The 13,389-nt window shown below is 42.6% G+C and overlaps 1 protein-coding gene across 1 annotated transcript in view; it reads right to left on the bottom strand.

Annotated features, from left to right (window-relative positions):
- BMPER (BMP binding endothelial regulator) overlaps positions 1 to 13,389 on the bottom strand; it is a 429,657-nt gene that overhangs the window by 168,746 nt on the left and 247,522 nt on the right. The window contains exon 12 of the mRNA XM_030204510.1: positions 10,799 to 11,128. Coding sequence (XP_030060370.1) covers positions 10,799 to 11,128 — 330 coding nt within the window. The remainder of the gene's footprint in view (positions 1 to 10,798; positions 11,129 to 13,389) is intronic.

The following is a 13,389-nucleotide window of genomic DNA, read 5'->3' as shown; positions in this document are numbered from 1 at the left end:
CCTCTGTATTTTTAAAGCATACTTTGAAATTGTTTAAGCATCATCTCTGATGTAGTCACTGGATGAAATATGGCTATGTCAGGTCTTTTAATGCTGTGAATGTTTCAGTGTAGTTTGTTGGTTTTTTTTTTTTTTTTTTGCTTATTGCTGATAACTGGATTTGGTGAGCACCAGAGTTGAAGATGCTTTGCAGAAGTTTTGAGTTTACTTTTTTGCTGATATAAAATGTTTACTAAAGGGTAATATGTTATAGTGTGGAGGTGGTGTTGTATGAGTATTCTCTATGAGTCCTGTCCACTTAAATCATGTTTATCTGGCCGGTTGCCGATTTTCAGTAGTATAGGGTAGTGCCGCTTAATACTAACCAGCCATTTTTCAAGTGGGAAGGTGAGAAGCATTCTGATGGCAGAGTCAGGGAGATGCTGGCAGCTATGCAGGTGCCAGCTTTATTTAGTGCTGGTGCCCACATAGCTATGTGACCAAATAGGACCGCATAAATAACAGTCCTAAGTTTGGTTGCTTAGCTATGCAGGTCCTGGCACTGAAAACAATCTGGCAACCATAGAGCTTCTAGGTACTGGCCAGATGTTCTCCCTTCCCTCCTGCCCCCCCCCAGACATTAGACCCCCCCCTTCTGAACCCCTCTGAGATCAGATGCCCCTTTCAGCCCTGCCAAGCTTAGACCCCCCCCCCCCTGAGCCCCCAAAGCACAGACTCCCAAACCCCTTTGAGATTAGACCCCCTGCTAACCTCCTCCCAAGAGCTCAAAACCCCCATCTTTAACCCCCCTGTGGGCCCTCCAGAGCCTACTTACAATCTCTGGTGACCCTGTGGGGTACCCAGTCAGGAGTGATCCTCATGAATGCCTGCCTCTAGCAGTTCCATCAGTAGAATGTCTCATAGTAGTACTGCTAGGCTGTACTACTACTCAGAAGCAATGCACCTATATTTAGGCATGCCCATGTACGCTATGTCAACAGAAGGCATAAATACGTGTGCCAAATTCTGGAGGGGTAGCCTAGTGGTTAGTACAGCAGACTTTGAAGCTGAGGAACTGGGTTTGATTCCCACTGCAACTCCTTGTGACTCTGGGCAAGTCACTTCACCCTCCATTGCTCCAGGTACAAAATAAGTATCTGTATATAATATGCAAACCGCTTTGATTGTAACCACAGAAAGGCTGTATATCAAGTACCATCCCCTTTCCCCACTTTAGCATGCAACTTATAGTATTCTGTACGTTACCCCCCCCCCCCCCTCCTGGATTCTATATATGACACCTAGATTTGTGCACAAAAATTTGGGCATACTCCTGAGATGTGCATGCAAATTAATTGGCTAATGAGCTAATTAACATCAATAATTGGGGGCTAACACACAATTATTGATATTAATTGGCAACCATTAATTTGAGCATGCATCTGGTGCCTAAGTCTAATAGTGCATAACTCAAAAGGGGGGTGTAGCCATGGTAGGGGTATGGGCATGTCAGGGGTATTCCACAAATTTTTACATGCTTGAGTTACTGGAGGCAGAGAGTCACCCGACATCCCCAAAATTTCAGTTAAATATTTCTTAACCATATCTATAGGCATTATTAAAGGTGACCTAGAAAAATTGGTTAGTCTCAAGCCTCCAAAGCCTGAATTTTTGATTCTAGAAGTTTTACTTTAGTGGACTGTTGAGCAGTCTCCTGTGCTTGAAGAAGGGCAGCTTCAGACAAAACCTTTATATAATTTGTTTCATTTGTACCCCACACTTTCCCACTCATGGCAGGCTCAATGTCGCTTACATGGGGCAATGGAGGGTTAAGTGACTTGCGCAGAGTCACAAGGAGCTGCCTGTGCCTGAAGTGGGAATCAAACTCAGCTCCTCAAGACCAAAGTCCACCACCCTAACCACTAGGCCACTCCTCCACTAGTAGTTTGAAAAGTCAAAGATTGTAAAGAAGACTGCATATCAGATGTTAAGTCCCAAAGTGACTCCAATGTCACAACGGCAGGTTTCTTAAAAGCCCCTGAAAGTATACCAGGAGAGGGCATATTGGAAGTCTGGTATAGAGGACTTACTATTTGATGAGGTAAAATTTGTGCTGCATTTTGAAGTTCTTCTTGACCAGATATCGAATTCTCCATTGCTGTGGGTAAGTTCTCTCCCTGCTCACCCGGTACCTCAACCTGAAAGGATCCAAGGGCAGGACTTCCCGGAACAGCATTTTCTCCTGGTTGTGGGGGAGCCGCTTGCATAACAGGGCTCAAGGAAGCCCCGTCAACACTGCTGGCTGACGCCGACATGGCAGCGCCGATAGAAGGAGAGGACGCCTGTACAGGTCCAGCCGTCAACCCAAATCTTTCCAGGGTAATCTATTTCGGAGCGTGGGGGGGGGGGTTGAGGGAAACTCCCGCACCTTCCCTCTCCTTTTCCCCATAATCAAGGGAACAAAGAGCTGATAGGGACAGCGAAACAAGGTAGGGTTTGGGAGCAGCTGTTGCAATGTCTCTTTATGATGCCATCTTGGATCGGATCCCTCCTATTTGTTTTAAAAGTATTTCCATGCAATTTCGTTGAGTGTACCCTGGTCTTTGTACTTTTAGAATGAATGAAAAATCGATTCACCTTCACCTGCTCCACACCACTCAGGATTTTGTAGACCTCAATCATATCCCTCCTCAGCCGTCTCTTTTCCAAGCTGTTTTTGGACCACCCCTTTTACTAAGCTGGATAGGTGTGTCCTACGCTCGTCAATTTTGAACTACCGCCCAGCCACTGCATGGCTCAGAGGTAATTTCATTTTTTACATATGTCCACTAAGCACGCCGGAACGTTTGCAGCATGCGGCGCTAACTGGGCAGTAATCAGCATTGTACACGCGTAGACCATTACTGCCCAGTTAACGCATGAGACTTTACTGCTAGGTCAATGGGTGGCAGTAAGGTCTCAGGCCCAAAATGGATGCGTGCCAATTTTTGTTTTGCCACACGTCCATTTTCGCCCTCCCCCCCCCCCCCCCCAAAAGGCCTTTTTTGCAGGAGTGCTGAGAAATTGACTTGCGCGTGACCAATACACATGTCTATACCAGCGCAGGCCATTTTTCAGCACACCTTAGTAAAATGACCTCAAAGTTTTCTTTCTTCCAAGGTAGATGTTACTGCACAGGATACTTAACCCCTAATTAACCTATCTAAAAAGTCAAGATATATGTATATATATATTTTTTTCCTTCCAGGTTCGCAATATCCTTTATTTTTGAAGTTCTTTCTTTGTATGATTTAGAACTGTAGATGCTCCCCCTTGATTTGGGCTAGATTGAAATGATGTCTAGGAAGGTTTTCCTGTTATCGATTGCTGTATAATTCCTATGTTATTTAATTGATGTAACATTATATAATTTCAATAAAAATATTTAGAAAATATAAATCAAATATACCAAACAAACACTAGAACCCAAGAACTAAGCAAAACATCCCATTCACTGCTTACAAACTCTGGGGTTCCAACCAGTTTTATTTGAATAAACTATTTTCAAACCTTTCTATTTCTTTATCCATGGTGTTTGTTTTTCTTCTAATCTGTCCTCAAAAGTTTTGTTTTTATGTTTCTTGATTTGCATCTTTATTTTACTTTCATTCTTCTATTTTGCCTCATTTGTTCATTTTTCTGAATGACCCCCCCTCACCTCAGATTCTTAATTTCATTTATCATTTATTAAAATTTGCTATACCCGTTGACTTTGAGTGAGTACAGTGGTTTACAAAATTAAAACAATATACTAAAAAGAAAAGGAATGCCAAATATAATAGGATAGGCCTATACCACTCATTCAGAAACAACACAGTAAAAGTAAAAACTATCATAGAGATATGAGGAGTCTCCCCTCCCGGGATATCAGGTCCCCCAAAATTTTCAATAGCCTTTTAAATTTTTTCAGAGACTCCTCTGCAAGATTAGGGAGTTGATTCCAAAGAGTGGGCACCAACTTAAAGAAGGCCCTCTTATAGGTAGACTCCCAATGAGCACATGCAGAGGAGGGAATAACCAAGCAATGATGTGACATCAATCTCAGAGCCCTAGCTGGAATGTAAGGAATGGCCAATGAATGTGTCAAATATCAGTAGCCTGAACATAATCCAGTAAGAAACAGGCAACCAATGGTATTGGAAAAATTGTGATGTTATGTGATCATATCTATAAGCATTATCCAACAAATGGATCACCACATTCTGCAATGTCGCAGGCATTTCAGGTTAGAGGCAGATAAATCGTAATAGATCACATTACTGTAGTTCAATCGTGAAATCAACCAAGTATGAAGTAAAGAATAAAACGCGCCCCGTCAAGGTATCACTTTTTTAACATACTAGAATCCCTTTTTTAACACACTAGAAACCTGTTTGTTAAATTGAAAGCGGGAATCGATCAGTATGGCCAAATACTTAACATGTACTACAAGTGATGATTGCTTTTCCAAATAATATTTTAAGTTGTGGGGGGGGGGGGGGATCACTGTGACCATTCTTACCCTTTCTGTTCTCAGACTTTCTTCTACATGTTTCTATTGTGCTGTAGATTGGGAAGGTGGCCTGAGAGAGAAAGAGGAAGGGGGTTGCCAGCTCTTCTTTTTTCCCTGCACATACAATGCTTCCAGGTAAGCTGTAGACTAGCTTAACCTACAGGGCCAGTGACATCAAAGACTCAGGCATCTGGTGCCCTTTATCTCCAGCACCCTAGGCCAGAGTCTCACTTGGTCCAGAGGTTACGCTAGCCTTGCAAGAGCCTCTCCTGCCTGAATCACTTTGTATATCAGGTGGTTTGTGTTTGCATGCACTAGAAAGAAAAATGCATGAAATAGATCATTTGTATACCAGTACATATGATGAATTGGTGTTTTCTCTATTTAGTTTGATGAATTTTATTACTTTAGTGTGATGACATTATACAATTATTTCCTCTTATTGGATTCAGAGCCATGAAGTCATATGATATTGGAAACAATGAACATTTTTTTATATTATGATATTTCGTGTTTGTGTACTTATTTGCTCTTGGTTCAAACCTATTTCCCTCAAATTTGGTGCTTGTTATAATTGATGGCAGATATCATTACTGTGAAGCATTCTCTGTAAGGATGCTATTGGGATGTTGGTTAACAAATGCCTGGTGGGATGGGTTTATGTGTATGGGAAAAGAAAATATGAGCACTTCAGAAGTTGAAGCTCACACCACAACATAAGTGGTATAAGTAGCCTATTACTATTGTTAATCCTTTTATATGATTTCCACCTGAGCTTTATTATAACACTAGAAATATATGATGCCTATTGGAATTTGTGCTGAGAGCTCTAATGAGTGTCAGTAAAAGCTATATTTGGTCATAAAAGGGTACATTCCTTTCACTGTACATCACACCACTACCAGAAATCAAAGAATTTTTTTATGCCTAAGAATTACAGTTAGAATGTGTGGGAAAAATATGCCACAAAGATGAAAATGGGAGGGGGGAGGGAAATCAAAATAATATTTACCATATTCTCTGGAATATTTACCATAGCATATTTTCTCATTTTTGCAAACTTCTTTTCTGTTGCATATCACTGTCTAATAACAGTGGCTGTTCCTTCATTCTCCTTGCTGTCCCCCTCTAAGGATGTGCATTCTTGAGGACGTCCAAAATGTTTCTGTGAGAAGGACAGCCATGCCTTTGCTATGCCTCTAACACCCTTTTTATTTGTTTATTTGGATCACAAGTAGCAGCAGAGGGATTTGAACAGACCACCTCTAGATTACAAGACCAATGCTCTAACCACTAGGCCACTCCCTTGAAATTTGGCCATCCCTATGGGGTTGGGGGGCAGTATGCAGGTCCCTGGGGGGGGAGGTATGTATGTGTCAGCAGAGGCATAACAAAGGCGTGGAAGTCCTTCTTTCAAACATTTTGGACGTCCTCAACTGCCCCCACAGGGATGGCCAAATTTCAAGGGAGTCGAATAGAGTGGAGGCATGGCAGAGTGGCCTAGTGGTTAGAGCACTGGTTTTGCAATCTAGAGGTGACCAGTTCAAGCCCCACTGCTGTTACTTGTGATCCAAAATCCAAATTAATAAAAAGGGTATCAGAAGCATAGCAAAGGCATGGCTGTTCTTCTCACAGAAACATTTTGGACGGCCGTAGCTTCCTCTCCTTAGGAAGGAAATTGTGTGCAAATGAGCTAATAGCGAGCAGCTCATTTGCATGCAATTTCCTTCATGTATGCCCATTTCCTTTCCAGATCGGTAAGGGAAGGGCTTTTTACATTGAGTTAGTGGGACTAGTGCACTACAAATGCTGGCTCCTCCCATGACCAAATTCCTTGGATTTGGCCGGTTTTGAGATGGCCGGCCTCGGTTTCCATTATCAGCGAAAACTGATGCTGGCTATCTCAAACCTGGCGATTTCAACATTTATGTCAAGATTTGGCCGGCCCCAACCGTATTATCGAAAAAAAAAAGATGGCCGGCCATATTTTTCAAAAATATGGTTGGCTCCGCCCCGTTCGATTATGCCCCTCTATGTAGTCTTCTGGACATCAGATCACAACTCATATGCCACTGTTAATTCATGCCTTGATTACTCCCATACCATTTATGCTGATCTTCTGAATCTCTTACTCAGTATTACATACTTTAATAAAGACTTCTTGAAATTAAAAAAAAAAAAAATCTGTGCAAAATACTTGTATTTGGCTCCTATATCATGCTTCAAACTTTGATCACGTAATCCCTCTGTTCATGCAACATCACTGGCTTACAGTGTCCTACAGGATTCAATTTAAAATACTCTCTTTGGTACACAAAGCTCTTTATACTGGGTGTCCCTCTTATTTAGCAACGTTAGTGACTTCTTTTAAATCTCATTTTCTTGGCTCTTCCTCTGGTTTCCATTTAGTCATTCCTCCTGTTTACTCTGCTCGTCTTGAATCCACTCAGCAAGTGCTTTCTTTTTCCTTGGCCCTTCATGATGGAATTTGCTTCCTACTCACCTCCAGTTTGAACTATATAGTAGCTCTTAAGACCCTTCTCCTCCACTCCCAACTCCAGATCTCGCTTCACCACACACCTGGAATAAACTTCCTGAGTCAGTACGTCAAACTCCAGCTCTGGCCATCTTAAATCTAGGCTAAAAGAGGCTTCTATATCTGAAGAATCTGAAAGGTTGACTTTGATGGTGACGTTTGTATTTGAGCAAGATCTGGAGGCAATTAAACGCTTATACTTTAGAAACGCAAAGACACTCTTCCTGGGGAAAAAGATATGGATGTTCCCAGATGTAACTAGATCAACCCAGGAGAGAAGGAGAGCTTTTTTAGCTCTCAGGGCTGAAACTTTAGCTCTGGGAGCATCATTTTATCTCAACTATCCTTGTAAATGTGTGATTAAATTCTTGGGGATAAAATACATTTTTTTTCAGCCTGAACATCTTAGTGAATTTATAAAAATGAAGAAATTGGCTGCTGGCTAGAACCAATTATTCGGGTATATTTAGTTTGGATAGATGGGTGCTAAGCTATATTATTCTTATATTTTTCTTAATATTTCTCCATGTATTTTCTTTCATGTGGCCCTTTCTATAGTGGTCTAAGGAGGGGGGAAATGTTTTTCTTTCAAAAGTATAATTGTAATTACAATTTTAAGTTCCATATTGCTGGTTCAAGTTTGTATATGACTTGTAAAAATTTAAATGCATTAAAAAAAAAAAATCTAGGCTAAAAGTCCACCTTTTTGAGGCTGCTTTGTACTCCTAACTCCTATTCACTTGTTCAGTATCTACCGGTATGTCTGTTTTATCATTCCCACCTTAAGTAAGTCCCTTATTTGTCCTGTTTGTCTATCTTGATTAGATTGGAAGCTGTCAAGCAGGGATTGTTTTTTACATGTTCAGTGTACCGCGCTGCGTCGACTAGTAGCACCATAGAAATGATAAGTAGCAGCAGTTGTAGTTATTTACTCAGGCATTTGGGGATGCCGCCTGAGAGGCAGAATGCATGGCTTGGCGTTTTACTGCTCTCCTATCCTATTCTCCTTTTTTTAAAAAAAATTAACTGTTGTGGAGTTCTTTTCATTTTCCTTTTTTATTATTGTAAACTGCCTTGTTGTGATACACAAAAGGCAGTATATTAACCCTTTCACGTCTATAATATTTCTGTGTCCATTATGCTTAAGGTATTTCAGTTTGCCATATGGTAACAAGGGGCATGAAAGGGTTAAGAATGAAATAAATGTAAACACGTGTGGCCCAGTTCAGTCTTGGATGACTTCAGACAAACTGGTTCTTAATATTTTGGATGGGGATACGTCCTACTGGCAACTTCTCATTTCCTCTTGTTAATAAGATATGGAACCTGGAGATTATGCTGAACTCTGACATTTCTATGAAGAATTAGATTAAACATGTGGCTAGGGCCACTTTCATAGCCTGAAACTAGTTCCAGAGTTGACATATTTTGTATCTGGTGATGAATTTAAAACAATCCATAGTAACATAGTAGATGACGGCAGAAAAAGACCTGCACGGTCCATCCAGTCTGCCCAACAAGATAACTCATATTTGCTGCTTTTTGTGTATACCCTACTTTGATTTGTACCTGTGCTCTTCAGGGCACAGACCGTATAAGTCTGCCCCGCACTATCCCCGCCTCACCAACCACCAGCCCCACCTCCCAACCACCGGCTCTGGCACAGACCATATAAGTCTGCCCAGCACTATCCTCACCTCCCCACCACCAGCCCTGCCTCCCAACCACCGGCTCTGGCACAGACCGTACAAGTCTGTCCAGCACTATCCCCGCCTCCCAACCACCAGTCCCGCTTCCCACCAGCGGCTCTGGTACAGACCGTATAAGTTTGCCCAGCCCTATCCCCGCCTCCCAACCACCAGCCCCGCCTCCCGATCTTGACTAAGCTCCTGAGGATCCATTCCTTCTGCACAGGATTCCTTTATGCTTATCCCACGCATGTTTGAATTCCGTTACTGTTTTCATTTCCACCACCTCCCGCGGGAGGGCATTCCAAGCATCCACTACTCTCTCTGTGAAAAAATACTTCCTGACATTTTTCTTGAGTCTGCCCCCCTTCAATCTCATTTCATGTCCTCTCGTTCTACCACCTGAAATGCAATGATGTTGAAGAACTTGGTGGTGCCTAGTGTAATAATTCTCTATATTTAGGTATTCATTTACTTTATGTACTTAGGGCTCAGATGTGCCCTTGAGTCAGAGTTGACTCCTGGCAACCACACAAGAGGGACCATATTTGTTTGTTTGTTCTTCTATTATGCACATTTTATTTGTTAGCCACTATGGACCATTGCTGTGGGAAGAGTGGAATATAAACGTTTTAAAAGACCAAGAAGTGAGCCAATATGCTCCTGGGATGTTACACTTAAGTACATAAGTATTGCCATACTGGGAAAGACCAAAGGTCCATCAAGCCCAACATCTTGTTTCCAACAGTGGCCAATCCAGGTTACAAATACCTGGCAAGATCCCAAAAAAGTACAAAACATTTTGTATTGCTTATCCCAGAAATAGTGGATTTTCCCCAAGTCCATGTAATAATGGTCTAAGTCCAGTTAATATTTATTTTTGTTACATTTGTACCCCATGCTTTCCCACTCATGGCAGGCTCAATGCAGCTTACATGGGGCAATGGAGGGTTAAGTGACTTGCCCAGAGTCACAAGGAGCTGCCTGTGCCTGAAGTGGGAATTGAACTCAGTTCCACAGTTTCCCAGGACTAAAGTCCACCACCCTAACCACTAAACCACTCCTCCACTCAATAATGGTCTAACTTAGCAGTATGAGCTCATCACACAGTTCTATGCCTGCTGCAGACTAGCACAGAGTGAAGGCCTTGCCATAGAGACGAATAGCAGATTGGTGGCTCCAGTATATCCATGCATGATGAGAGAGTCAGAGACCACTATATGAATGTATTAGAGCCCACTCAACACTTGGGTTTGTACTTCTGCTGCTCCAGTAAACCAGTTTGACATAACGCTTAAAGGGGTCCTTTTACAAAGGCATGATGAAAAATGGCTTGCGGTAGTGTAGGCGCGGTTTTTGGGCCAATCCATATTACAGCGCGCCTGTGAAAAATGTTTGGGTTTGAGACCTTACTGCCAGCTATTGACCTAGCGGTAAAGACTCACGTGGTAACCGGGCGGTAATGACCTACACGTGTAAAATGCCACTTGGTACGCGTCCATTACGCACATCTGAAAGTAAAAAATATCTTTCAGATGTGTGTATCGGACATGTGCCAAAAATGAAATTATCGCAAGAGCTATGCGGTCGTCGGGCAGTAACTCCATTTTGGAACGCACTGGTGCATGTGTAGACGCTTAGGTGTCTTAGTAAAAGGGCCCCAAAGTCACTTGCTTCAGTTTTAGTTTTCTGAATAGCTCCACAAACCCATGTGCATGCTGCCAAATTTTCTTTTAACCATTTTCAAACAAAAACCAGTCTTTCTATACATCCTTTGTTAAAGCAAAATTAATCATGGATTGGAGTCAGAACAATGCTTTAAGGTTTTCCAATTTAGCAATTGAGATGATTAGAACTATGTTTCTATGGTGGTAAGAAAGGGTGTTCAAAGAGGATCGCGTACTGCACTGAATTTAAAAATGTTTGGAGTACTAGGAAAAAATAATGTTCTGGCCTTTCATGGCTAGGGTTATTTGGGGACACTGAAAAAGAATGCTAGAACAGCTCAGCTCCTTCCATTGAACGATCTGATAGGAGTGAATCAAGCAGAGTGTTCAGACTCACCTATTTTGGTTGTCACTTTTAGCAAGTAGCCCTCCAAGTCAACCTGAAAGTGCGGCGTCTCATAGGGCAGTGATATCCGTGTCCCATTCCACTTCACTGACAGATGCTGCTGGAGGCTGACAGTACTCCCACCGAGCACAAGGTCCACAGATTTGGTCCAGGAGAAGGAGCGGGTCCGACGGGCATCGTTTTTTACTAGCACTTGAAAGGGAAAGGTAGAGGTGAAGCAATTTTTTGTCAAAACGTATTGACATGTCCCCTGAAAGTTAAAAGTCCGTCCATCAAAAGTATTGTAGTGGGGGTCTCCAAATACAGTGCAAACTCCAGGCTCTGCAGATGAGTGGGAAACAAAAGCATGATCAGGACTAGTTGTTGTTAAAATAAACACACAAAATTGAAACTGAAAGCACAAAAATCCTCAGTTTGACAACTACAGGTATTGCCTGGGGGACCCTTTTTTCATGCATACTCCTGGCATATATATTGCCATAATCAAATAGAAACTGTTCACAATCTGCTCACCCAGCTCTACTCTTGGCAATTACACTCACAGACAGATCACACAGAGCAGAGAACTGACTTTATCATCATTCCCTTGGTTCTATTATTCAACTTTTCCTATTGTCTAGTGCAGGGTTTCTTAATTTGTCTCCAGGAGGAACACCTCATCAGTCAGATTTTCAGGATTACCACGAACTTGCATAAAATAGATTTGCATGAAAAGGAACTGCAATGTATGCAAATTTATGTAATGCATATTTATTCTGGTAATCCTGAAACCCTGACTGGCTAGATGTGCTTCCAGGAGAATATTGAAAAACTTTGGTCTAATATATTCCCTTTCAATCAATTTCTTGCACTATTCACTCTAAAACATCTGCCTTAGGAGCTCTTTTACTAAGCTGTTAGTGTGGCGTTTTCTACGTGTTAAATGTTAGCGTGAACCTGCACTAACATCTAACATACATTAAACAACCAGCGTGATGAAAATCCTGCCCCAGCTGCTCAACATGGAACAAACAGTGTGTGGGCATGACCAGGGCAGTGCGGAGGAGTGGGCAGCAGTGAAAAATAGCATGCAGAGCAGTACCACAGGCTAGATAGTGCAACTGCTCTTAACACCATCTCAAGAGAAGGTGGTAGGTACAGCTTCACTATCAGCAGTTCAGTAGTGTGGCTGCTGTCAGAAGAGATTCCATAGCAGCACCCCCCAATGGCTGATACCCCCTACCTAAATTCCTCATTATCGCCCCCATCGCTGATCCCCTCATAACACCCTTCCAACATTTCATCTCTCCCATTCTCCAATCCCCCTTGGACAACCCTGAATCTCTGATACTCCTGATATTCGATCTGTCCCCCCCACACCTGCCCAATTCAATATCCCCTGCAAACCTCCCGATTCCCTTGGCTCAAGCCCCACCCTCAAAGTATAAAACCTACCCCTGGGCCTAGGTTCCTTCCCCTAGAGGTCAACCCTCAACCCACCCCCACCCCCGCCAAGACCCACCTGGGTCCACCGCTGGTAGTTCAGTGGATCCAGGTGCAAGTGTTCTCCCTCCACTCCCATCTGGGACTGTGTCTGGATCCAAAATGGTGATGATGACCACTAGCAGTAGCCTCATCACTAGGGAGCACCCTTCAATATACAGAGATTTTCTCCTTCTAAGGAGGATGCCTCCAAGTTGTAGTACCCGTAGGGGTCGTCACCATTTTGGATTCTGGCACAGTCCCAGGCAGGAGTGAATGGGGACTACTCCTGCCTTGGACTGCCAGACTACCAACGGTGAATCTTGGGTAGTTCCTGGGGAGTCATGGAGGAGGAGATGCTTAGACCCAAGGGCAGAGTTTTAGACTTCAGAGGTGGGATTTATTTATTTATTTCTATGTTACATTTGTATCCCACATTTTCCCACCTATTTGTAGGCTCAATGTGGCTTACATAGTACCAGAGAGGCGTTTGCAGGCTCCGGTTTGAACAAATACAGGGTGATGTTGTGGTAAGATCACAACCATATTAGGGAATCAGAGAACAGAAGAGTTGTGTTATCTCCATTATGTGCTTTAGTTTGGTTGTGTTGCAGACATTAGGCATTTAAGTTGGCTCGGTAGGGTATGCCTTTCCTTTTTAAACAGGTTGGTTTTTAGTGATTTCCAGAAGTTTAGGTGATCGTATGTCATTTTCAAGGCTTTTGGTAATGCGTTCCACAGTTGTGTGCTTATGTAGGAAAAACTAGATGCGTAAGTTGTTTTGTATTTAAGTCCTTTGCAGCTTGGGTAGTGCAGATTTAGATAAGATCATGTTGATTTGGATGTGTTTCTAATTGGTAAGTCGATCAAGTGTGTCATGTAACTCGGGGCTTCTCCGTAGATGATTTTCCACCTTATAATCGAAAAAGAAAAACACCCATATTCCGACCTAAATCGGGAGATGAACGTCTTTCTCTCGCGGGCGCCCAAATCGGTATAATCGAAAGCCGATTTTGGGCGTCTTCAACTGCACTCCGTCGCAGGAACGAATAAAGTTGACGGAGGCATGTTGGAGGCATGGCGAAGGCGGAACTGGGGCGTGGTTATCGGCCGAGGAGAGA

Source organism: Microcaecilia unicolor, chromosome 1 (genome assembly GCF_901765095.1).
Source record: "Microcaecilia unicolor chromosome 1, aMicUni1.1, whole genome shotgun sequence".
NCBI classification, from domain to species: domain Eukaryota; kingdom Metazoa; phylum Chordata; class Amphibia; order Gymnophiona; family Siphonopidae; genus Microcaecilia; species Microcaecilia unicolor.
The sequence above is the reverse complement of the archived record's forward strand: the minus strand, read 5'-3'. Positions and strand labels throughout refer to the sequence as shown.